The sequence below is a fragment of the Ambystoma mexicanum genome, chromosome 1p (assembly GCF_040938575.1).
Source record: "Ambystoma mexicanum isolate Mex_15411 chromosome 1p, UKY_AmexF1_1, whole genome shotgun sequence".
Taxonomy (NCBI): Eukaryota; Metazoa; Chordata; class Amphibia; order Caudata; family Ambystomatidae; genus Ambystoma; species Ambystoma mexicanum.
This window is the reverse complement of record NC_090921.1, coordinates 199,236,120-199,258,640: the sequence shown is the minus strand read 5'-3', so window position 1 is coordinate 199,258,640 and position 22,521 is coordinate 199,236,120. Positions and strand designations below refer to the sequence as shown.

The 22,521-nt window shown below is 44.3% G+C and overlaps 1 protein-coding gene across 1 annotated transcript in view; it reads right to left on the bottom strand.

Annotated features, from left to right (window-relative positions):
- LOC138467430 (extracellular calcium-sensing receptor-like) overlaps positions 1-21,915 on the bottom strand; it is a 42,341-nt gene extending 20,426 nt beyond the window's left edge. Inside the window, exons 1-3 of the mRNA XM_069607443.1 lie at positions 21,911-21,915; positions 14,739-15,030; positions 9,470-10,294 (exon numbers count right to left, since the gene is read on the bottom strand). Of these exons, the coding sequence (XP_069463544.1) occupies positions 9,470-10,294; positions 14,739-15,030; positions 21,911-21,915 (1,122 nt within the window). The remainder of the gene's footprint in view (positions 1-9,469; positions 10,295-14,738; positions 15,031-21,910) is intronic.
- Positions 21,916-22,521: the final 606 nt, after the last annotated feature.

Here is a 22,521-nt window from a genome sequence, read left to right as displayed (position 1 = left end):
ATTATCTGGGGTTATTTCTATGGTTCCATACACTACAGAATTGGATGTCAGATGTCCAGTGTAATGAGTCTGTTCCTTTCTGTGCTTCCATGAGACCCTTTAGGAGTGGCCTTGTGTATGCTGAATAGACCATAATCCATGCCCTGCAGTAAGTACACAGACCCTGCATGTCTTTCACTGTAACTGGTTTGGGTGTAGCACGCACAGATGCTGCTCTGCCTGGTATTATTCTTTTGCGGTTTGCTGATATTAGCTGTCCTAAGTAGAGCACCTCAAGTTAGAAGTATTGGAGTTTATTCCACATGACCATTTATTCGGACTCGACATATGTCGCTACAACAGTGCTTGCTGGGTTGTCACGATGGAATAGGAGAGGGTTCTGCAGAGCAGACAGTTCCCCGATACAACACGCCGCATTATTAGATGTACTGATTTCTGCACTGTCACAACCTTCTGTGGTAGCGGTCGTTTAGTGTGCCGTCCACACTGGTGACACTGACGAGGTATCATTAGGAAACGCTTTGGCGGACGCTGCAGCTAAAATGGCGGCCTACTTTACTGTCCCAGCAATTTCAGAATACATCATAACAACACCATCACATGATCCACAACCAACATCATACATAGTGCTGCCCATGACACAACTGATTGAACTACAGGGAAAAGCACCAATGAGGAAAAATACCTGTGGTCCAAAAGAGGGTGTAAACAGTCCTGCATGGATCTATTCTGGAGACTAGAGTGCACTGGCAAGGCAGTAATGCCTAAAGAGCTCTTGTCAATAGCATTCGACAAGCTACACCACCCATCCTACAACTACAAACAGCACATTGCGGGAGACATACAGGAGGATTGGTTCATACCAAATCTTCAGGAGCATCTCACGTATATGGTTATACACTGCAACACCTGTCAAACTTTCAGCATTGGCATGACACTCCGGACAATATGAGGCACCATGCGTCACCACATTGGGCCATTCCGTTAGTTACACATAGATTGAACAGACATGGGAGAATGAGGCAAAGGTTCACGATACCTAATAGTTGTAGTGTGCCCTTTCTCACAGTGGATTGAAGCTGGACCTTGAGCACATTCGGAGGCCAAATGTGCTGCTAATTTTTAGTGCGTAAGGTTTACCCTCAGTGGGGCATGTGCGATGTACTAAAGTCCAACAACGGCACCCACTTCTTCAATGAACTCTTCAAAGAATTCACAGTGCTACTTGCCATTAAACACCGGATATGCTCAATTTACCACCCCAAGCAAATGGTTTTGTTGAGTGACTCAACAGCCTTCTTAAAAGCAACCTCCACAAGCTCTGCACCGAATTAAAACAGTACTTAACAAACTCTGACAGGTGCGATCAAATTTGTCTCCCGAGAGATCGCAGCTCTTTGCCTAGACAAGACACAGGGCACTGAAGAACATCCTTCCCCTGATACCACACCCACCCAACCACTGTTGCCAGGGGAGCTAATATATGTCAAGAGCTTTGTGAGCAAATGGAACAACCCTAGGTTCCATGGCCCATATGAAGTGGTGTTGTCCACCACTCTCGCAGTATGCGACAGGACTTCGATATTGGATCCACATCTCAGATATTCATAGGGCACCCCCAAATGCCTCACTGTTAGGTCAGAATTGGTGCAGTCACACTGTGTGAGACTACACAACACTTATCTGTTTGGTGTTAGGTAATCGACCTTTAGATATAGGTCTGTACTACTAAAGTTGGTAGTGTGACTGAGCAGCCAGGCATATCTCAAGAGGGGTCAATGTGAGCTGTAGAGCTATATCAATGAAATCCGTAAATACAAGTGGCCAAGTAACACTTACACTCAAGGTTTCAGTTATAAATATATATTTATTTGACATCAATTTTTAAATAGGCGTTCTTTAAAAACGCAATTTGTTAGACAAATGTAAATATACTTTAAAATCACTTTTTAGAATCTAAACAAGTTAGTGGATAATCTTTGGATATGCTTCTTACACAATTCCTACACCCTGAGGTGTCTTCAATCACAAGGACAGTAATGTCATGTACACATCATACTAGTAAACCTTGCAGATTCTGAGGTTGTAGAAAGGAAAATGTTAGGGAAGGAAAAGGTTTAGACAGTTTCTCAGTATATCTGCAGACAACTAAATCTTCCAACGAAATTTAGATAGGCCTTTCCCAAAATAACATTATACCACAAGTTACCACCTATGAGGGACACACAGTATCAAAGTCAATAGACTGGAAGAGTCTTCAGGGAGCCAGGACAGCCAAAGTAATTTGGGACACAGTCTATGGATCTGATGCACTTCTTAGATCAAAGTCTTGCACAAAGTTAGAGAGTCTTAGAAAAATCACTTGTAGGGTCACAAGCTGTTGAGCCTGTGAGAAGATAGTTGGAATCAACTCGTAACAGGTAAGCCAATGCAATTCCCAAGTGAGAAGAGTGCGGCTAAAGGCAATAAGGTAAGTACCCCAAGCCTAAACAGTACCTCTGGTTAGAAGAAGAGTAGTCCAGCTGGATTCTGTCTAGCTACAGTGATGCAGACCCTTGTTCCTAAGCCTCATTCGTGGGGACAATAGGGAGGACGGCTGGAGGGCTCCTGTGGCGGTACTTGGGAGGTCGTCAGCAGCTACGGGGTCTTTTCAGTTCGGCGGCAATTCACAGTTTCAGCGCTTAACAAACAGCACTGATGCAGATCTCGGACACCGATTGGACTTCCTTCACTTCCTTGGTCCTGCACTCAGGTGAGGGGACTCTGGCTCTGGAGGTCCTGCTTCTGCAGTGTCCTTAGGAGGCTCCTGGCGCTTCTACCCAGATTTGTTCTGCGGCAGAAGTTGCACTCTACTATGGAAACTCGACCCTGGCATTGGGCTTCGGAAGCAAAGGAGAGGCACACTAAGTCAGGGATGGTGGTCTAGTGGAGTTCGTCTCAGGGGTTGTTGGTCCCACAGATCCAAGGGAAGAAGTCGCTCTGTCTGCAGCTTCTAGTCGAGGTGAAAAGGGAGTTTCAGCACATCAGCAGGGCTTCACCGGGCAATGCAAAGGAACAGGAGGTTGCAGCAAGCTTCATTCATGCTTTCTTAATTGGGTGTTTCTCCCAGTGGTCGACGGTGCCTATAGGCCCAAAACCCTCGCTTTTTAGGCATGTTTCTCCCATACATGCACAGCCTAGACTGTCAATCACACAGCAGGGTGACTGTCCAGAAAGGACAGCCAGCCAATCAGGACTAGTTGCATTCAGGCATTCCTAAAGACAAAGGACAGGGGTGTTTTGGGACCCTTCCTCACATCCTCTCCTACCAGACACACTGGAGCCAGGGGCAGGCTTTAGGGCTGAAGCCCACCATAGACACGGAAAAACAAAGGGCTCAAACCTGTCTCAACACATGGAGTAAGACCCCAGAAAGAGCTCACAAACAGAAAATGGCGAGAAAAGAAGACAAGGGCCATTTTGACAAAATGGTCACCCATGGGTGCTGTACTGCAGCCGAGGTTTCAGCCTGCGGTAGAAAAGCACAAAGGTAGGAAAACTACTGTTCCCAAGAAGAGTAAAGAGAAATTGACTTCACTTACCTTTTCTCTATATAGGTCCAGCACACACCATATTATGTGGAATGCTGGGGGGTTAGTCCCTTATCCTACCTACTCATGTAAAAATGTTTATATTACCCTAACTACTTTAAATGGCTGGTGGGAGCGGATTATTTTTCCTACCATTGTGCTTTTCAACTGCTTTCCTATCCTCAGCAGCAGTATAGCACCCATGGGTGACCATTTTGTCTTCTTTTTTTGCCATTTTCTGTTTGTGAGGTCTTTCTTGGGTTTTATCTGCGCGCCAAGCCAGGTTTGAGCCCTTTGTTCCTTTAGCCTTTGGCAGGCTTTAGTACTGAAACCCGCCTCAGGCTCCAGTGTGTCTGGAAGAGCAGAAAGTGAGGGAGGTTCCGAAAACTCCCATGTCATTTGTCTTTAGGAATGCCTGAAAGCACCCATTCCTGATTAACTGGCTGGCTGTTCTTCCAGGACAGCCACCCTGCTGTTTGAATGACAGCCTAGGCTGTGCATGAATGGGAGAAAGATGTTTAAAGGCGAGGGTTTTGGGACTAGAGGCAGAGTCGACCACTGCCAAGAACTCCTTTTTCTGATTGACAAGAGAAGCTCCGGAAGGAACAACTTCTTCCCTTGGGTCAGTGGGACCAACTAACTCCGAGACCAACTCCACTGGACCATCTTCCCCGACTGGCTGTACTTCTTTTCTGCTGCAGGAGTCGAGTCCCAGGGGTCGAGTAATCCGTAGTCGTGTGAAACATCTGCAATCCGGCCAGAAGCTCCAGGAGTCTCCTAAGGAACCTCCAGAAGCAAGACGACCAGAGCTCGAGTCCCCTCACCAGAGTGCAGGACTCAAGGAATGAAGGAGGCCCAACCAGTATCCAAGATCCACGGTGATGCTGAAACCGCAAAGTGCTGCTGATCCAAAAAGAGTCCGTAGCTCCCACCGACCTCCAAATTGCTGCCGCAGTAGTCCTCCAGACGTCATCCCTCTTGTCCCCCGAACTGAGGCTCAGGAACCCAGGATCTGCATCGTTGCAACCAGACAGAAGCCAACTGGACCACTCTTCTTCTAACCAGAGGTACTGTACAGATTCCAGGTACTTACCTCAGTGTCTTTAGCTTTGCTCTTCTCAGTTGAGACTTGCAGTAGCTATTTTTATCAGAGTTGATTTCAACTCTCTGTTCCACAAGTGTAACAGCTGTGCAAGACGTTTTATCTAAGAAGTGACTCCACTCCACAGACTGTGCTCCAATTGGCTTTGGCCTTCCTGGCTCCCTGCAGACTCTTCTAGCCCATTGACTTTGATATTTTCTGTCCCTCAGAGGTGATAACTTTTAAACTATTATCGCTGGGAAAGGTTTTGTCTAGACTTCATTGGAAGATTTAAGTATACTCACATTCCTTTTGCAAACCTCAGAATCTGCAAAGCGTACTACTGATATATAAATGCCATTACTGTCCTTTTGAATGAAGTCACCTCCGGGTGTAGGAAGTGTGTAGAAAGCATGACTAATGTGTATCTACTAGCTTTGTGTTGATTCTAGGAAAGTATTTTGAAGTATATTTGATTGTTACATAGATTGCCCTTTTTAAAGAATGCTTATTTAAAAACGGATGTTAAATACATAAATAACTATTTGTAACTGAAACCTTGAGTATGTGTTACTTGGCTACTTGTATTTGTGAAGTTCATTGCTACAGCTATACAACTCACATTTACCCCTCTTGAGATACGCCTCGCTGCTCAGTCACACTAGCAACTTGTGTAGTACAGGCCTATACCAAAAGGTGGGTTACCTAATACCAAGAGTGTTGAGTAGTCTCCAAAAGGGTTACTACATCTATTCTTGCCCAACACTGGTGGCAGGTGGTGAGAGTGGTGTAAAGTGGTTACATTGACTATTTGGTGTACTTGTGCCCAAATAAACCAGCCACAAGGCTAAGCTCCACCAAAAAGTTAAGCAATCATAACATGACAAATATGGATGACTTTAACAAGGCAGCCCTGATTGTCCTGACAGTAAATCAACTGAAAGACATGTGTAAATCCAGGGGGCTGACTCTGAAAGGAAAAAAAAATGTGAATTGATTTCAAGGTTGTTAAATCCCTAAGTTTGAGCAGTAGGCCTAAAACCCCTACTCACCCAAGTAAAGTGGAAGATAATGATGAGGATATTAGTTTAGGGTCAAGCTCCAATCTGCAAGATTAGTCAGAGGAGGTAGAGGAGTCTCAGTAAGAGAGATCCCCTCTTTCACAGCCTGTCCTTGTGTCTCAGCCACTTCCCATTGGGACCGCATAAGGTCCACACTTAAGCCCACAATATATTGCTCTTGAGAGACTAAGATTAGAGTTGGAATTCAAGAAACTAAATTTCCACTCTGAATCCAAACATCAAGAGGTGGCACTAAGAGAAAGATAGATGCAGCATAATTTGGATATGAGAAAGATGTCCCTTGATGTTGCTTCCCTGTCATGGTCTTCTAGGTCTGCTAGTCCCAAGAGTCCTCGCCTGCATAAAGAAGCAGTGAGTATGTATGAACCTAAACTTGATATGTTGGATTGGCTGGGTACGTTTGAATACACCTATGATCTTCAAGGAATAAGTGCAAATGATTTAATTCCATGGCTCATGTCTACGCTCCCACTGAATGGCTATGATGCTGTGCTGGAATTGGGTACCAGTGAGAGAAAGGATTATGAATCAGTAAAACTGCATTAATAGCCAGATTTGGGAAAACTCCTTTCCAGTACCTTCAGAGGTTTTGGACCCTCAAAAAGACTGATGGTACCCTTTGGGCTTCCTGGGAATGTTTATGTTTGAAAAACTTAGATGGTTGGGTTAAGGGGTACAGAGTACACACCTTTGAAGGAATGAGAATTTTTTTTTGTTAGAATCAAATTTTGTTGCCTGCTCTCCTGAGCTCAGACAGCACTTGACTGGAAAGAGATTGATCCCAAAAAGCTAGCATAACCTGCTGACTTGCAGGACTCTGGGACAACTCACCAAAAGGAATAAGGGAAGCAGCACAAGATATAGGGTAAAGAGAATTCTAATTCCAACCATCCAAATGAGGGCCACAAACCTAGCAAGGGTAAATTCCACAGGAAACCTGGTATGTCTAGCGAAACATCTGGTGCAAAACCAGATGGAGGTCAACAGAAACTCCCATTCCAGAGAACATCTGTGAAATGCTTTGTGTGTAGGTTTGTAGATCATGTGAAATGAGATCCTAGATGTAAGGGTAAACCTTCAGGGGTCCACACTGCCTCCTTAGCCTTCGTCCCTGAGGGAGAAGCACAAATTGCAAGTGCACACTTTCAATTACTGGCTGAAGACCCCATTGGAGTTCAAGCCAGTGTGTCTTTGGTGTCGCTGGGTCTGTGGGAACAACAGAATGTGGATGTGTATAACTCCATTCCAGATAACACAAAAGAATATTATAAGGACAGTGTTCTTGTAAATGGCCAGGAAACCCCTGCCATCAGAGACACTAGGGCAATCATTATAGTGGTAGATGAAAGTATTTTCAAACATGAGGATGTAGCTAAGGCATCCAAAGTTCCCACTAAACTTGCAGGAGGCCCTATCCAAAAGGGTCATATTCTGCCAGCTCTCATCCAGTGCAATAATATGACTGTTAGAATCCCTGTTAGTTTGCAGAATGAAGTCCCAGGGAGAGTTCTGTTGGAAATTATTTGAAAACCCTACGAGTTATATCTAGCCCACAGGCCTCCCAGCAAAAAAGAAGCAGGACTAAACAAGATTGTCCAGAGAGGCAACCTTGAGAGACTCTCAGTTTGAGGTTGAAGAGATGTCCAATACCTCCAGTCCACAGGAAGGCCAGCCTTCAATTTCCAGGAAAAAGAAAGAGACAAAGGAGAAATCCAAGGTCTCTGGGAAAGAGAAAGGTCTCACACATAAACCTGTCCAAAGGACAAGGCCATTCCCGAGAGGAATGTCCCAGATCACCCCAGGGACCCCTTCCCCAGCCGAGGCTGAGTCGGAAGACCAACCCAACACTGAAGAGAGAGCTACTGGTGACACAGAGTTGGAAGAAAAAAACGTTCCCTGCGTTGGAAATCTGGATAGAGACCATCCTGAACTGCAGACTTTACTTGCAGAAGGTGGACCCTCTAGGTCAGATTTTAGCAGAGGACAAATATAATGTCCCTCTCTAGAAGGTCTATACCAGATGGAAGGGCAAGAGCCATGGTAGCATTGGATTTACTGGAAGGATGGCCTCCTCTACAGAGAACCTACTGAATCTACCCAAGTGGACTACAGGAGACTGGTAGTGACCCAGATGGTGAGACAAAGGTTCCTACAGCTAGCACACGAGATACCGTTGGCTGGCCACTTGAGTTTCAAGAGGACCAAAGAGAGGTTATCTCTGTTCTTCTACTGGTCCATGAAGGAGGCCGAAGTAGAGAAGTTCTGTAGGAGCTGCCACACTGTAGACTTATGGTAAGAGTGGGTCCAAGAATGTGGCACCTTTAGTGCCTCTCCCTGTGGTGGGAGACCCTTTTGAGAGGGTGGGGATTGACATTGTTGGTCCCCTAGACCCTCCAACTTCTTCAGGCAACCTTTGTGACTGTTCCTGTTTTTGGGGCCTCTTAACACTTGTGCACAAAACATGTTGTGAAATGGGCCCATAGTCTCCAGGCTCCTGGAGGGAGTCCTATGTTTTCCAAAGAGTTCCCACTCATTAAATATTCTGACCCGTCCAACATTTTTTTCAAGTTGCAGAGTTTGATACTGAACCCAATATTGTTTAATGCAGGTTATTGTGTTGCACTCTGTAATGACTGCAATAGAAACCAGTGAGATGTCACATGGTGACCCTGAAGCTGTACATCTGAATCCTCAGGAGTACTGGTTTTGCCTTGTAAGAATTCATTTCAATTGAAGGATGCACATTTGTTTTTACATAAATCGCACCTTGTAAATACTTTGGATAACTGTTATATAAGTGCACAATCTATGGGGATGATTCATAAAATATTGCGGAATGCAGGAGCAAACGCTGCCTCACTTTTTGCAGCCTTAATTTCTTACATACAAGTCACCTTGTTCTCTGCATGAAAGGGGGGTACAGTTGAGGCTACTTAATGCGCATTGACCAAACGCACAGTGTGGGATGAAGGACTGGGGTTAGGCTGCTATCCAGTCTGGGTTGAGGGAGCATATTTACAGAACACATCACTGTGCATGCATTGTTTCGATTTCTATCGCTTCTTCAGGGGTGAACATGTAAAGCAATACATATAAAAGGCTTGTATCTCAAATGAGCATATAGGGGACAAAGTACAAACAAATGAAGGCCTCAAGATTATCGCAAGTTACTAAGCCATCCGACCATGTTCTGCAGCTTTCTTTCTCTGCTTTTTTTTCATTTCTCCTGCATCCACTCTGTCTTTATTTACTGTGCGTGTTTTGCATTGTGTCTCTCTTCATTTGCTTCCCACCCTGTATCTCTTAAACAGTTATGTTTAGTTTGTGTTTCCAATGTTCTCTCTCCTTTTCTACCTTTGATCTTCTCCTATTACTTTGTCTTATACGTTGCCCTTGTTTGTTATTTGTGCCATGGTTGGTCTCAATTCAGCTGCCCCCTCTTTCTACAGATAAAATCTTCTTCGGTTATTATATACCCCTCTGCAGCCACACCACCTCTCTCATCGTTGATCAGTGAGTGATGACATGGAGGGTACTATCATAACGGTGTACTGTGATTGCTTTTCTTATTACAAGCTAGATGCGATGTCACAACTCGCTAAAAGTATGAAAATAAAGTTTAGAATTGGATATGTTCCGTTATAACATTAAAAACTTGGTCTGTTCGATATGAATTAATCTGCCAGTTTCTAAAAATAGCTGCTCTATTTCTCATGATCGCTGACATGTATTCCTACTTGCCAAGGCTGAAAGTCAGTGATGTCCGCACAGGTCCCATGATGGAAGGGTCCTCTGCTTGTCTCGCAGGATTTCAGATCCTTCAAAGCTGAAGCGATGGCATACACAGAGCCGTATGCGCTGTAGGCAGCTGTAGAAGCCCTGGTGCTATTGTTTCTAATCTGATGGTTTTCCAGAGCATCGTTCCCTGAGCACAATTTTATGGTGTTGTTTAATGAGTTCACTGGGTTCTTCTGGTTCGGCCACTTACAGTCAAAAGCTTTCTCCCAAAGCTGCACCCCAAAAATATGTTCTGGAGACTTTGATGGGTGGACGCTATCAGGATTAAACCCAGGGATTTCTCCACTCCGCATTGCAAACCCAATGGTGCCAGAGAGAACAGGCTGATACTTTGCAATAGACAAGAGAGCAAAAGTTGACCAGGACTCACTGGCGATCCATGTCCTCCCAGTCACATTCTGTACCACCATCTCCTCTACAATGGGCAGAAGGCTAGCCTCATTGGAGAAGATGACAATGGCCTTTGCTGATGAGGATCTAATCACTCGGACAATGTGAAGCGCATTCTTGTTGGCTACGGCTGTTAGAATGTTCTCAGAAAAGGCGATACACACCCCAGCATTAGCCAGTTCTTGCCGTAGGATCAGTATGCCCTGTTGCCCGTAGTCATTGTCCATGGCCAGCAGACCCACCCAGGTCCAGCCAAAGTGAATCACTAACTGGGCGAGCCCACGGGATTGAAAATCATCACTGGGGATGGTCCGGAAAAAGGACGGGAACTGGCTCCTGTCACTAAGGATACTGCTGGTTGATAAGTAACTCACCTGCGTGTAGAGTAAAAAAGAACACGAAACAAGTTTAGTAAATGTAAATTAGGCACGTATTCGTTGTGCGATACGGTCATAAATGAGATATCTGATGGACATTTCAAAGCATGACAGTTTTAATTTGCAACTAAACCAAATCAATGCAATGAGAATCATTTTGCGTGGTGAAACAACCTAGAAATGAGCTGTGTGGTGATGCCATGGTAAAATGATCAAGACTAGATGCGATCCATTAAAAAGTCTCCTGCACCTTTAGTCTAAATTGAGTGAGCTGATATGATTCTGCTTCGACCAGCAGAGCACCCGATCACCTATTTTGGGGACTGAGTTGAGGTTTGCACACAATACATATTATTACTGACACTAGCATGGTCCCACTAGACATAAAGTAGATCTGTTTAGAGAACCTGGTGCCACACTAGAAATGGTATGTTATGTTTATTATTTATAATGCGCGCCAGACCCAGAGGTATCAGGGCGTAACAGTTACAAGACAATGCAAAGCTTAGTTACAAGGGTCAAACGTATGAACATTAATTACAGAGCAGGATAAGCTGCTATTCACAAATATTACAGGCATTATGTGCAATGTTATAGTTATCCCCCACGGGGTAGCATATGTTAAGCCATGAAGTGAGGTACAATTCTTACAATGGCAGAATGTAAAGTGCAGTGCAGAGTCTGTTCAGCGTCAGTGCATGGTAATTTTTGCAGTACAAAATGACTTTGCACTGCAAAAATGCACTTTGCATAGTTCCATGAATAAGGGTTTGTGTCGGCAGTGCAAAGTCACTGTTCAGCAGTGCAAAGTCACTTTGAACCGTGCAAAAAATTCCATGAACCGGGCCCTTTGCCACACCCGTTGTGGAAAAAAAAGATCCCAGAGGTCCTTGTTGCTAATATCAATGTGATTATGCATTTAGACACACCAAGCAGCATGCCTCATTGTAGTGCCTGGCTGAATGTGGTTCTGCACTGTTGGCCATGTATGAATGCTGATAGCATCTTGATGCAAGTGTGTGACTAACAGCTCAGGAGAATGTTGATGAGGGCTTGGAGTGTGAGTGCTCCAAATATGGCCTTTGGGGGCCTTAACCTGGGTGCATCAGGATGGCTGGTGGGTGGTCTTTAACGTATATAGCATAAGACTGGAACAATAAAGCAATATTATACATATGTATAATTTATTTATTTCGTTTTTATTTATTCATTTATTGTAAGGCAAGTTACATGATACAATATTAAGCATTGCAAAGAACACAGTGGACTTTTCCCAGCTAAGGACAGACAGAGTGTATAGCAGTATAAGAACAGTAAATATTGTTCCGAACCCAGTGTGGTTGGTTAACCGTTAGACGAAAAGCCAGGTTTTTTGTGTCTTGCAGAATTTCCTCCTTCCGCTTTCAGGAGATTACGTCGTGGATCTGGCTTTAGTGAATAAAATTTACAGCATTGTTCAGGCATGGATGGCCACACACGGCTTATGCCTGAACGACGACAAAACTGAGCTCATAATCCAAGGCACCCCGACATACATAACTAAACTCAACACTGACTATGCCAGCTTCATTATCGATGGGAACAATATCAAAGTAGCAAAGGAAGTCAAGACCCTAGGCTTTAACCTTGACGCCAACTTAACTTTGGCAAACAAGTCAACTCCCTAGCCTCTTCCACAGCATATACTTGCAAACTCATTAGAGCCAGCAAGCAATTCCTCTCTACAGACAGTTGCATCACGCTTGCCAGAGCCCTTATTCTGTCCAAACTGGACTACTGTAATGGTCTTTACATTGGGGCTAATAAACAGACTATCCAAAAAATCCAGGTCCTACAGAATAATGCCTTGAGAGCCGCGCTTAAGATCAACAGGAAAGAGCATATCTCCTCTATAAGAAGAGAATATAAATGGCTATCCACTCAGGACAAAATCCAACTTAAAATTGCCTCCCTTACTCACAAGTGCCTCAATAACATGGCACCACCCTACCTCATGGACAGGCTACACTTAAGAACATCACTTAGACCAACAAGAATGGTCAATGCAAATTGCCTCTATGTCCCTCGCTTTAAACGTGCCACTATTGGAGGACATAGCTTCGCAGTCAAAGCAGCACAGCTTTGGAACTCCCTACCTCATGACATAAGAGAACCCCAGGCCTTTGCGAAATTTAGGCAGAATTTGACCAAGTGGCTGAGAGCTAATGACATCTAACTAATCCGACCTGCTTGACCTGACTGTCCCTACTAGCTTTCCACCTGCATGCCCCAGTTCTGATACCACTTTCTGTATTTTACTCCATTGTATATCACTGCACCTATTCCACTGTATATCACCTCCACTTTGTGAATACTCCTGTACTTTGATCACCTCCTGTCTCGACCTTGCTCCAGCCCTGCTCATTCTTGCTTATTGTATACTGCATTATGACCATGCACATGTACCTGTATATATTTTATTTATGGCAGAATGTATTATGTTTATGTAATTGTACCTGTAACAAAGCTGAGCATATTCTTGTCTTGTGCGCCCTGATAATCCAGGGCCTGGCGCGCCCTACAAATAATAAACTAAACTAAACTAACTAAACTAAAACAGTAGGAGCTCTAAGCTCTAGTTTAGTGGGGAGAGAATTCCAGTGGTTGACTGCTACCGCTGGGAAGCTACTCCCTCCTCCTTCAGCTCTTGTGGTTTTAGGTAAGGAGAGGCGGTGAGCATGATAAAGATACCTGGAGACTTTTAACTAAAAGGCTCTGACCTGGTCTGTGTCTGAACCACCATCAAGCTTCCTTTTGGTGACCATGCTCACGAAGTAATCAGGAAATTAAACACCCCTTCACAAAATCCAACATGGGAAATGGCAGGTCAGAACCACGACGCTCACCCTCTGAAGGATTACAATGTACAATCCTCAGCACCAAATAGACACTGCACAACTACAAAAAAAGCAGCACATTTACATGGGATCCTCAGCATGCCGCAGACTCCTGCACATGCATGCAGACCCATGGTCTCAGGTGCTGATGGATAGAAGTTCCATGTATTGGTAAAACCAAAGGGGACTGCGTAACCCCAGTAACTGTCGCATTCAGACAGGTCGGTGCAGTCGCAAGCCCTGTAAATGCACAATTAAGGACCATGACAACCAAAATGTACAAGGAGACAGCGCACGCACTAGGGCAAGACCAATACACAATTGTGATACAGTTACACAACTGAAAACATTCTACATTCACTAGACATACACTTGGGGGCAAAATGTAAAGAGCATGCACTGCACCTCAGCTCATGATGCTGTGGCGAGTGCAGCAGGCCGGGAACCCCTGTGGAGAATGGCACGGTTCTCAGGACACTCCTGCTGGCATTACCAATGATTAGATTTATCATCAGTTCTCTTAAGTGGGTCGGGTGTGGTGTAGTGTGCCTAGAATTCCATTCCTGGTGCTAAATTTAGCAAAACTCTCAGAAAGGATGCGAATGGCACAAGAACCATTCCCTACACTTCGAAAAAGGTATATAGTTTGGCAGACTAAAATTGGCATTAGTTCAGAGTTTTCCAAAATCTATTCGTTCAGAACTACTTAGGCTATCAAGCTCCGTGTCTACACAATGACTGATAGATCACACCTACAATCATAACAGTCAATCATCCATGGAACGCCCTTACAAGGCTTGAGTCAAAGGAACAACATCCCTCGGAGAAGGGCTTTTATCACCCATGCCACACCTCAGCTACAACATGTGCTCACTAGAATAGGTACATGCAAGACCAATCAGTATTGGTTTGCTCAAAAACACCACAACAAAGAAACGAACCCTGGGAATGAATGTGTTGTGATGGAGCAAACTCCCCACACAAGAGGCCATGAAACATGTGTGCATGTAAAACACATATTGTCGTATCATCTAATGTAACATCATAATTAAAGCAATAATAATGTTATTGTCACACACAGTTTTCTTCAGTTCGAAAATATGTATTGCAAATACATTTTCTCATTTAAACTAAATATTAATGCAGCATGATTGTGTCCTACACCATTGCTAAATGTAAAAAAACAATGTTCAATTCCTAAACTGTTTAGAGGCTGTGGGGATCTACAATTATAACCCCAACTTTCGATCAAATTTGCTCAGCGTCAACAATTTTGTCTGCGGTTCGAATGATCATTTTAAGACATTACTAGTGTGGCTTTGTAAAACAATGAGACTGTAGAAATGAGAGATAATGAGAGATAAAAATGTGACAGGGGTTAGAGAGAGGGGTTAGAGAGAGGTATTAGAGAGGGGGCAATACAACCTGATAAACTGCTAGGCATAACGTGGCAATGCTTGATGTCAAATCATTGCTGGCACAGATAGCAGATCCAAACAAGAAGAGTATTAATGAAGGAGAACAGATGTCTTGAATATAAGATATGATGATGTCATGGTTCTTACCTGGGGATATTTGGAGAGGCCCAGGAGTCTGGCCATGGAAATTGTATTGGTTGAGCTGTAGTCACCGATAATGCCGGCCAATTGGGCCTTCCTGTGGCACCTGTAGTTTGGGACAGACTTTCCACTCTGTGTCAGGATCCATATGGAGCCCTCAAGTGCCCTGGACACTGCAGAACAGGTGTCGTACATCCACAAGCCCAAGGTAACATTAGGTAAGAAGTCTGGGTTCCTGTTGATCTCATCGATTGCAAATACAATCGCCTGGAGCCACTGATAGTTCTGGAAACGAAACCTGGTGTGCATATATGTGATAATGAAATTTCACAAATTAGAGCAGTTCTTTAAACATATATATATACATATATCCAGTGATAACTCTTTGTTAAAGGGTCTTATTGGTTAAGTTGCACCAATAAAAACCTATTAAATTCAGTGAAAACCTTTGTTAAAGGAACGTTATTGTTACAAGTAAAAGCAAAAACACCCAGCAATTAATCAGTTATGGGAAGCTAAGCAACCATAACTTGCGCCACCACTATGCACTGCTAAGACTAACACCCAGGACATTAAAGATGACATCGAAAATGTCATTGAGGGCATCACCCTATAACAAGCATGTACAATACACCTTCAAATAACAAGACTCACCCAGAACCCCCTGCATCCATCCAAATGATGTCCGTGGACACTAAAATTGACAACATACTCAGAAGCACCTGCAAACCACTTTTCACCTATAAAAACAGCTCCATATAAACATTATTCCAATGCCCCACCCTTTCTAGGAACTATTTTGGCCACCAAATAACCCCAAATGTGTTTTCCAGACTTTTTGTTCACTGCTCTGCATGCAGTCAGCGGTGACTGCCCGCGGATCCAACATGGCATCTGTTGCAAAAGTTTAGATGCACATAATGTTTCTTATTGACCAATCAGTGGGTGCGTACAATTTCTGCGGACATCACACCGAACCCTGATTGGTCCAGAGGCGTCTGCGTACCCCGAATCGGGAAGTGAGTCCAGGGACCAGACCCAGATATCAGAAATTACTTTCTTACCTACTTTTTGCCCATTTTTTTAAAATTACTGGACGGATTTAAACCAAATTTACAAAACACGCTTTTGGGACGAATCTGCGGCTCCTGTCGCATATTTGGAAAAAACCCATTCAGCGGTTTGCACTGAAGGTGCAAGCAGCATTTTTATTTCCATTGCATTTATGACTATTTCCACACATTTTGGGACACCCTATAACTTTGCCTCCCTGGACGAATTTGCACCAAACTTCACAAAATCATTCTGAGGGGTGCAAATACTATTTCTGGAAAGGTTGGTGAGGATTCATCCTAGGGGAACAAAGTTATAAACCGACCAAAAGGTGCTCTTTCTAGGAGTTGAGCAACTTAACCATAACTGCAGGGCCTCTACTGCAGGCCCTGTAATGCATTACTTCTTTACAAACACAAAACAGATGCAGAAGTTCAATTGTGTGTATTTCTGCACCACCTAACTAACACCAGGTCAGGTCAAATTATTTAAATGAAACCTATAACGTGGAGGTCATTTAGAGCTATCTGTTTCGCCATGTCACCTTAGGGTTTTATTTGATGTCCCTATGCTCTTAAAACTCCCAGCGTTCAGAAGGGTCAACTCATGAGTCTATAGCAGACATGTCAAAATAGGTACAGGTGCCTCTGTGAATCTGTTCTCTCCTGATAAACTATTAGGGACTAGATAGCTGTCAATCTGTGGCAGCATCATTCAGGGTGAACTATCATACCTTTGCTTCTTCTTTTGAATCATGTTTGTGGATTGTATTTATTTCTATAAAATCCTTGTTATTTCGTTTTTTACAGTCACTGGAGGATTATTTTCTTTACATTGTGTAAAGTGAAGCTGTGTAATACTCAGTACCACTTCCAATAATAGCACCTTCGGGGACAAATGGTATATGATATCACTTCCACTACACTTATAATGTAAATGAAATCGATCAAGATGCCGTGATCGACCATGTCAAAAGCAGAGGAAAGGTCAAGGAAGATGAGGACAGAGGACGGCCAGAAATGAGATTAATGAGCACATTTTCACGGGGGTTCTAGAGAGCAGTTTACATGCCAATGGCTGCTCTAAAGCCAGACTGATGGTCAAGGAGACAAGCAACATATTCAGTGTGTAGAGTAAGCTGGAAGATGGGCAGCTTTTTCAGGAGTTTGCCAAGGAACAGAGTGATAGAGATCAGGTGATAGTTTTCCAGACAGGTAGGATGGGCAGAAGGCTTTTTAAGGAGGGGTGCACAAGGGAGTGCATGAGGAGAGAAAGGGAAAGATCCAGTGGTGAAAGAGTGATTGCAGAAATCATCCAAGACTGGAGTGAGGGTGTAAATGTGGTCCTTATGGTTCTGGAGGAGCAGGGAGCATCTGTTTGAATGACACAGACGTGTCTAGAAACTTCACCAGGTGTTGTCAGAGAGAAAGAGGAGAAAGGTGGAGGAAAGGGATGGGCGGCCAGAGGGGAGCCCAGAGAGGAAGAGGGAGATGTTGAGGGAGAGAGAGAGGCCAGGATGTCCTGAGTTTTAGGCCTAGGAGGGAACAGGAGAGGTGGAGACTGCAGAAGGATTGGCCAGCTTCTTGCAGATTTTAAAGAGTTTGGCCATGTTGTTAGAGGCTGTGGAGATGCAGGCTTGGATTTGGACTCTCTTCTTGGACAGGACAGAGAGTCTGTTTTGCCTTTGGAGCAGGCAGCATGCCAGTTTGTCAGAGGATGCGCCTAAAGCCCTCCACTTTCTCTCAGCACCCTGCACTTGCGTTTTAGGGTGGCGAGGTCGGAGTCATATCAATAGTTGCGCTTCGCGGTATGCTTCAGATGGATTCTCACGACAGGTGCAGGGATGTCCAGATTGTTGGAGATGGAAAGATTTAGATTAGAGAAGGCTGTGTCAGAGTGTGAGTCAGCTGCTGGGATAGTAAGAGCAGAGAAAGCAGTGGCAAAAGCCTCCACTTACACACGCTTCAGGGCCGAATGACCGAAAAGGATAGATGGCAGTGCTGGGGTCGGCTTATCCTGAGGGATGGATAGTTTTAGGTAAGAGGAGAACAGAGAGTGGTCAGTCCAAGAAGTGAGAGGACTGGTGAGAGGGTTAGAGAGGGGGATGTCTAAGGATATGGGAACATCCAAGGTATGTCTGGCAGAGTGTGTCGGAGCAGAGGGGAGAACGGAAAGAGAGAGAGTGTCACAGAGGTTGCAGAAGCGATCGAGAGGAGGGATTAGAAGCATCCAGGTGGATGTTGAGGTCTCAGAGGTGGAGGACTTTAGAGGTAGAGGCAACGAGGGAAGAGGAGAGGTCATCCCACTCAGATAGGAAGAAGGCAACCTGGCCAGGTGGCCTGTAGATGGTGGCCACAGTCAGAGAGAGGCCAGGAGAGATACGAGAGCCTGCAGACCAGGCATTCAAAGGATGAGAGCGAGGACATCTAGGTAAAGATCTTTGAGGAGGTGACAGATATCAGAGGAGTGTTTGACACCAGAACAAGAGTTGAGAGTAGCGATGTGGAGCAGGCTTCAACATTTGAAAACCTTCCGGGTGGGGTACAGGCTTGAGGTATGGCCAGCAGAAGTGGTGGAGGGGCCCAAGAGTGGGCTGAGATGGTAGCAGGAGGAGGCATAGTAGCCAGAGAGGAGGAAGATGCCGGAGGGACAGCAGAAAAAAGATCTGGCAGAGGAGCCCGAGAGGTTCTAGAAACAATTGCAGGAGAAGGAAGGAAGTTGATAAGACGTGGGAGGTTCCTATCAAAAAGTAGGATATTGGGTTGAGAGACCTGGACAAAGACAGTGTCATTCAGATAGACATTAATGATGGTCTTGGAGGAGTGGAAGCCGGCCAAGAGGGCATCCCATTGACTGCCACCATTAATGGGAGAGGAAGAGATAGGAGAGAAATACAATTCTTTGCATATCAAAAGCAAAAAGATCCATAGACACCTGGGCCTGCCTGAATTGCCATGTACTGTTTGTACTTTGTAGTGCAAAGAATACAAATTGCAGAAAGGTGGCTTCAATGCATGGTAGTTAAGAAGCTTGTGTTGCAACAAGCATGGTCGAGTAAGGAACTTAATAGTGTTAACCTTCATCATGTGTGATTGCATATGTGTATAAAGAATCTGGCAGAGAGCACCATAGAACCAAGAACACTGCAAAGATGTAAAGCAGCATATCACACATAGCCAAAGGATCACCTATGCCAGAAAGGACCCTCAGAGAGACTCACCAGAATAGAAGGAAGACTGTCTAATTGAACCTGCCAAAGCTGTAGGAGTAGCTGTGACTTCCTGGTGATGGTGAACATCAGATTTGGATCCCTGAACAAAAGGCAATACTTCCTTCTGATTTCATGATGGCCACCTTACCCTTTAAAGCCTTGGTGAACTACAGAAAAACCACTGATGATGCAAATGGCTCATTGAACCTACCGAAAGCATGGAATTTGGTCAGAGGTAGCACAAAAATAGGATGCTGTAAGACAAATGGTGATAAAGGAGGAGGGCAGTGGAGAATGCTACTGAATGTGCTGGGTGATAATTCCCTGAAAGAACTGAAGTGGACAATATATCACACAGACCAGTGAGCTGATCACATGGCGTATCTGGTTCGCTGCATAGGAGTACTAAATCTGAGAACTGAGATGGGTATGAGATCCCAGTAAGAGGACAAAAAGTGAGCTGGGTGCTATATTCCTGAGACAAGTAAGATGAGCCCTATATACATGGAAGCTGAAAAGATTGAACTGGACACTATATTCCCGGAGCTGAAGCAACCAAGCTGGACAGTATGTTTATGAGGCATGTGAGCTGAGTGCTACCTTCGCAAGAACTGAAAGATGAGAGCAAGGCCTTGGAAGGTTTACACATAGGGGATCATTGGCTATATCCCTGAGGTTATATTTGAGAGTCAAGAGGCCTATCTTTCACAGAATATGTTTGGGAATTAGGATGTATGCTCGGCACTATAGGCGTGAGAATGGAATGCGAGTCAAGAAGCAGACTGAGTGCAACATCCCTGGGACTGTGCCTAGGAGTGTGCTTGGAACTATATATACACTCTGAGACTATATTTAGAACAGGGATCTCGAGACAGAGAGAGAGAGAGACAGAGAGAGAGAGAGAGAGAGAGAGAGAGAGAGAGAGAGAGATAGCTGCATCCCTATTACATAGCAGACCCTGGGTACACTGGTCCTCATTACAACTCTGGCGGTAGCTGTGCTGGTAAAACTGTCAGGCTGCCCCCAGAGTTGTGATTTTTTCCACCGCCTGGCTTCACGGAAACACTGGGGGAATACGACCCCAGTGTTCCTGGAAGTCAGGCGCCGGAAAATCGTTAATCCCCATTCCCAGTGAGTCCCAAAGGGACCATATGAGGATGATGGTAGCACCGTTAATAACCGGTGCCGGTGCTCCGTGAAAGTCTGCGGGCGGGTGCCATTCTGCCCACCAAGTCAGACCTGGCGGGTGGGAGGGTATCCGCACTGCAAATTTGTACTCTGCCTATCTGGTATCAACAGTGCTGGTAGGGTTATTATGAGGCCTACTGTCTTTAACTACTTCTTACACCAATGTGTAGATAATTCTGAGAGAAGAACAACCTTCTTTCATTGTAGAGAAAACTGTAGTACCTAAGGGATTTGATTCCCTATGTCTCCTGAGAATAATTTAGAATTTGGAAGAACTCTAGAGCAAAGAAAGGAAAGAGGTACAGAGGTACCAGGATTCCTGATAGCCATTACCACACTAAGTCACTTTGGTCTGTTCCTTTCTGGCATCCTTTTTCCTTAAGTGTTCAGAGATAGAAACATACTTTTTTGGTTTCACAAACGCTTTCCCCACCCCAATAAGCAATCAACAAATCTGGTCTTTGTCACTGAACAAAGACTTTAGCTGTTCCTCCCAAGAAAGGGCTGTAGTCATTTACTGTATTTTATATTTGGTAAGTAATATTGTTGAGCACTGGCAGATCACATTTGGCAACTTGAGGAGACAACAATGAGGAACAACTGTTGAGTCCACCGTTCAGGCTTTTAATTCAGATAAGTGCACATGGTTATTCGTCAGAGGGGCTGAAGAGGTGCTGCAGCATTAGATCAGAATTGGAAAGATACTGTAGTAAAGAAATCGTTGTAACTGGTTATGAAGGGTTTGAAGTTTGACTTATTGACTAGTATTCCATCACGGGGTAAGAGACCTGAGCGATTGCTCTGCTGTTTAAGCTTGAGATGTCTACGCAAAGCTCTTGATTATGTCCAGCTCTTCCGAAGGCATGAGACTGCTGTGCTGCCTATAGCCTACTATAGATGTATCTGAATACATGCTTATGTTTATGTCTGGCCCCTTCCAAATAGATTATCAGTTGCATTATACAGAAGACACAACTGATGGATAATTAGTGGAGTCTCTTTGATCACACAGATATGAATGGGAGAAGTATAGAGCAGATTAGGAGAGGATCTGTCCGCAGAGGATGGGGAAACCATCTTGGAAGTGTTCAGTGCCATTACTTCCTGTACATAATCCAAGGTTCCTGCAGACAAGGAACTCTGGAAGCTAAAATCAGATTGCAAAACCTCTTGTTGCAACAACAGAGATTGGCCCCATATACATGGTTTGAAATATAGCCAACTATTGTTGAAAAGTTACTTTGAAAGGGGGTTGGACTGCCCTGAATGATTCACTGACAACATATTGGGCTAACAGTCTGCCCACATTCGATGATATTGTGGTGCAGATAGGGATTTTCAATGAAGGATAAGACCATCCATCCACCAATTTCAAAGGAACATTTTGAGTGAACTACAGTTGTAAAAACCCTGCTTGCTGCTTAAACACTGGTACCTGGGCTGCTGCTCACAGAAGATGACAACCCAACTAGTGTTCTCTGGCAGTCTTACTGTATGGGAAGGGCAGAAAGAGGACTTACCTTTCCTCTGAAATATGTTCAAGCTACTTCAATACTGAATGAAGTGGCATTTCACATTCAAAGTATTTCAATCCGCTTTGATCTGCTGCAAGACATTGATTCTACCTCACGTGCTGTTCTCCTTTGTCTTCCATCTGATCACTGCTGTCAAACTGTGCTGCATTGTTGGGTCAGGTCAACCTAGCTCACCATTGCAATTGACTTACCTCATTTAGACACCGTCAAGCCATATGACTGTAACAATCTACACAATGCCTGTTTCCAAGCTTACTTCAAAGTCTCAAACTGATTAATGCTTGGTGAAGTGTACCTTGTTTGCCTCCTGTCAAACTGACTTATCTCAACCCCTTGTTTTTCTTGACCTCTTGGAAAGCATGCAGAAGTCTGGCTCCATGCTGTTGAGTAACAAGAAGAAACATAAAAGGTATCTCCTTGTCTGGTTGTAAGGGCCCCAGTGACAATTAAGAAGCCACTCAATAGATATATAAGTTTTGATTGAGTTTCCCCCTACCTCATCTACAAGGCACACCATTTGAATTTTCGAAAAAGGTCAAGAACCGTGCAGGAATCTTGGACTTGCTTCCTAAATAAACACAATTGTTAAATCCACATTCCTCCACCTAGGTTATACACCAGACTCTCCCTTTTTTTTCTATTGTCCGACCACCCTAATATGGCATGTGCCTTAGTCAACTTGCACCTGGATTATAGTAATGCCCTATATGTGGGCTTGTCAGAGGTTTCTTTTAGTCTTCTCCAAAATGTTTAGAACGCTGAAGTAAAACTTATATAAGTCACCAATCTCAGACCTTTGCAC